General features: G+C 42.8%; 1 protein-coding gene across 2 annotated transcripts in view; it reads left to right on the top strand.

The window, feature by feature from the left end:
• The window catches only part of LOC132967154 (NT-3 growth factor receptor-like), a 33,595-nt gene that overhangs the window by 21,084 nt on the left and 10,011 nt on the right, over positions 1–2,500 (top strand). For both annotated transcript variants that reach the window (XM_061034011.1, XM_061034010.1), the window contains 2 exons: positions 210–256; positions 443–545. In XM_061034011.1, coding sequence (XP_060889994.1) covers positions 210–256; positions 443–545 — 150 coding nt within the window. The remainder of the gene's footprint in view (positions 1–209; positions 257–442; positions 546–2,500) is intronic.

Raw genomic sequence — 2,500 nt, 5'->3', positions numbered from 1 at the left:
AACATTTTTCAGATGTGATTTTGTGTTTTCTTCACATCAGTTATTTAACTCATCAGGAAAAAAACACAGAACTACAAAACAAATCAAAGTTGTGTTCAATATTTTAAATCTGTTTATAATAATGAACGGCTGCAGAGTCAATTACCATAAAACAGTTCATGAACGCAGAGCAGCCCGTTGGTCTGATTGTTTCTGTGTTTTTCTCTCAGTGACTCCAACTGCAGAGACTCACAAACCTGAAGAGGACACATTCGGGGTGAGAAACATCATTAAATATGACACAAGCTTTGTGCTTCAATTTCTTTTGTAAAGAAAAGGTCATCACCTAAGCTCCTGCTGTGGACATAGTGTCGGTAAATTTACTGTAACTACAGTAAGTTTAGTCCAGTTAGCTCAATGTTTGGTTCTCTATAAAACTAACACATGTAATGTCCTCCCTCAGGTGTCTCTAGCCGTGGGTCTAGCAGGTGTAGCCTGTGTGATGTTGGTTGTTCTCTTCCTTCTTATGAACAAATATGGACGACGCTCAAAGTTCGGGATGAAGGGTAAGAATCTCATTTAACCTGAGCTCCCAGTTTGACCAGAATCTCATGGAGTGTGTTCACTTCTTCATCAGAACCAGACTCATGTTGAACAGACAGAAACCTGGATCAGAACCAGACTCATGTAGAACAGACAAAAACCTGGATCAGAACCAGACTCATGTTGAACAGGCAGAAACCTGGATCAGAACCAGACTCATGTTAAACAGACAGAAACCTGGATCAGATCCAGATTCATGTTGAACAGACAGAAACCTGGATCAGATCCAGACTCATGTTGAACAGACAGAAACCTGGATCAGAACCAGACTCATGTTGAACAGGCAGAAACCTGGATCAGAACCAGACTCATGTTAAACAGACAGAAACCTGGATCAGATCCAGATTCATGTTGAACAGACAGAAACCTGGATCAGATCCAGACTCATGTTGAACAGACAGAAACCTGGATCAGAACCAGACTCATGATGAACAGACAGAAACCTGGATCCGATCCAGACTCATGATGAACAGACAAAAACCAAGATCAGAACCAGACTCATGTAGAACAGACAGAAACCTGGATCAGAACCAGACTCATGATGAACAGACAGAAACCTGGATCAGATCCAGACTCATGATGAACAGACAGAAACCTGGATCAGAACCAGACTCATGTAGAACAGACAGAAACCTGGATCAGAACCAGACTCATGATGAACAGACAGAAACCTGGATCAGAACCAGACTCATGTAGAACAGACAGAAACCAAAGAGACAATAGACTAACTGTAGGCTCGACCTCCCATAGTACATTTAGAGACTGTAGGTTTGACTTCCTGTTCCACCTGTAGAAACATTACCTGTGTGGAGGTTTGACTTCCTGTTCCACCTGTAGAAACATTACCTATGTGGATGTTTGACTTCCTGTTCCACCTGTAGAAACATTACCTGTGTGGAGGTTTGACTTCCTGTTCCACCTGTAGAAACATTACCTGTGTGGATGTTTGACTTCCTGTTCCACCTGTAGAAACATTACCTGTGTGGAGGTTTGACTTCCTGTTCCACCTGTAGAAACATTACTCGTGTGGATGTTTGACTTCCTGTTCCACCTGTAGAAACATTACCTGTGTGGAGGTTTGACTTCCTGTTCCACCTGTAGAAACATTACCTATGTGGATGTTTGACTTCCTGTTCCACCTGTAGAAACATTACCTGTGTGGAGGTTTGACTTCCTGTTCCACCTGTAGAAACATTACCTGTGTGGATGTTTGACTTCCTGTTCCACCTGTAGAAACATTACTTGTGTGGAGGTTTGACTTCCTGTTCCACCTGTAGAAACATTACCTGTGTGGAGGTTTGACTTCCTGTTCCACCTGTAGAAACATTACCTGTGTGGATGTTTGACTTCCTGTTCCACCTGTAGAAACATTACTCGTGTGGAGGTTTAACTTCCTGTTCCACCTGTAGAAACATTACCTGTGTGGAGGTTTGACTTCCTGTTCCACCTGTAGAAACATTACTCGTGTGGATGTTTGACTTCCTGTTCCACCTGTAGAAACATTACCTGTGTGGATGTTTGACTTCCTGTTCCACCTGTAGAAACATTACCCGTGTGGATGTTTGACTTCCTGTTCCACCTGTAGAAACATTACCCGTGTGGATGTTTGACTTCCTGTTCCACCTGTAGAAACATTACCTGTGTGGAGGTTTGACTTCCTGTTCCACCTGTAGAAACATTACCTGTGTGGAGGTTTGACTTCCTGTTCCACCTGTAGAAACATTACCTGTGTGGAGGTTTGACTTCCTGTTCCACCTGTAGAAACATTACCTGTGTGGAGGTTTGACTTCCTGTTCCACCTGTAGAAACATTACTCGTGTGGATGTTTGACTTCCTGTTCCACCTGTAGAAACATTACCTGTGTGGATGTTTGACTTCCTGTTCCACCTGTAGAAACATTACCCGTGTGGATGTTTGA

Source organism: Labrus mixtus, unplaced genomic scaffold (genome assembly GCF_963584025.1).
Source record: "Labrus mixtus unplaced genomic scaffold, fLabMix1.1 SCAFFOLD_65, whole genome shotgun sequence".
Taxonomy (NCBI): domain Eukaryota; kingdom Metazoa; phylum Chordata; class Actinopteri; order Labriformes; family Labridae; genus Labrus; species Labrus mixtus.
This window is presented reverse-complemented; position numbering and strand designations above follow the sequence as displayed.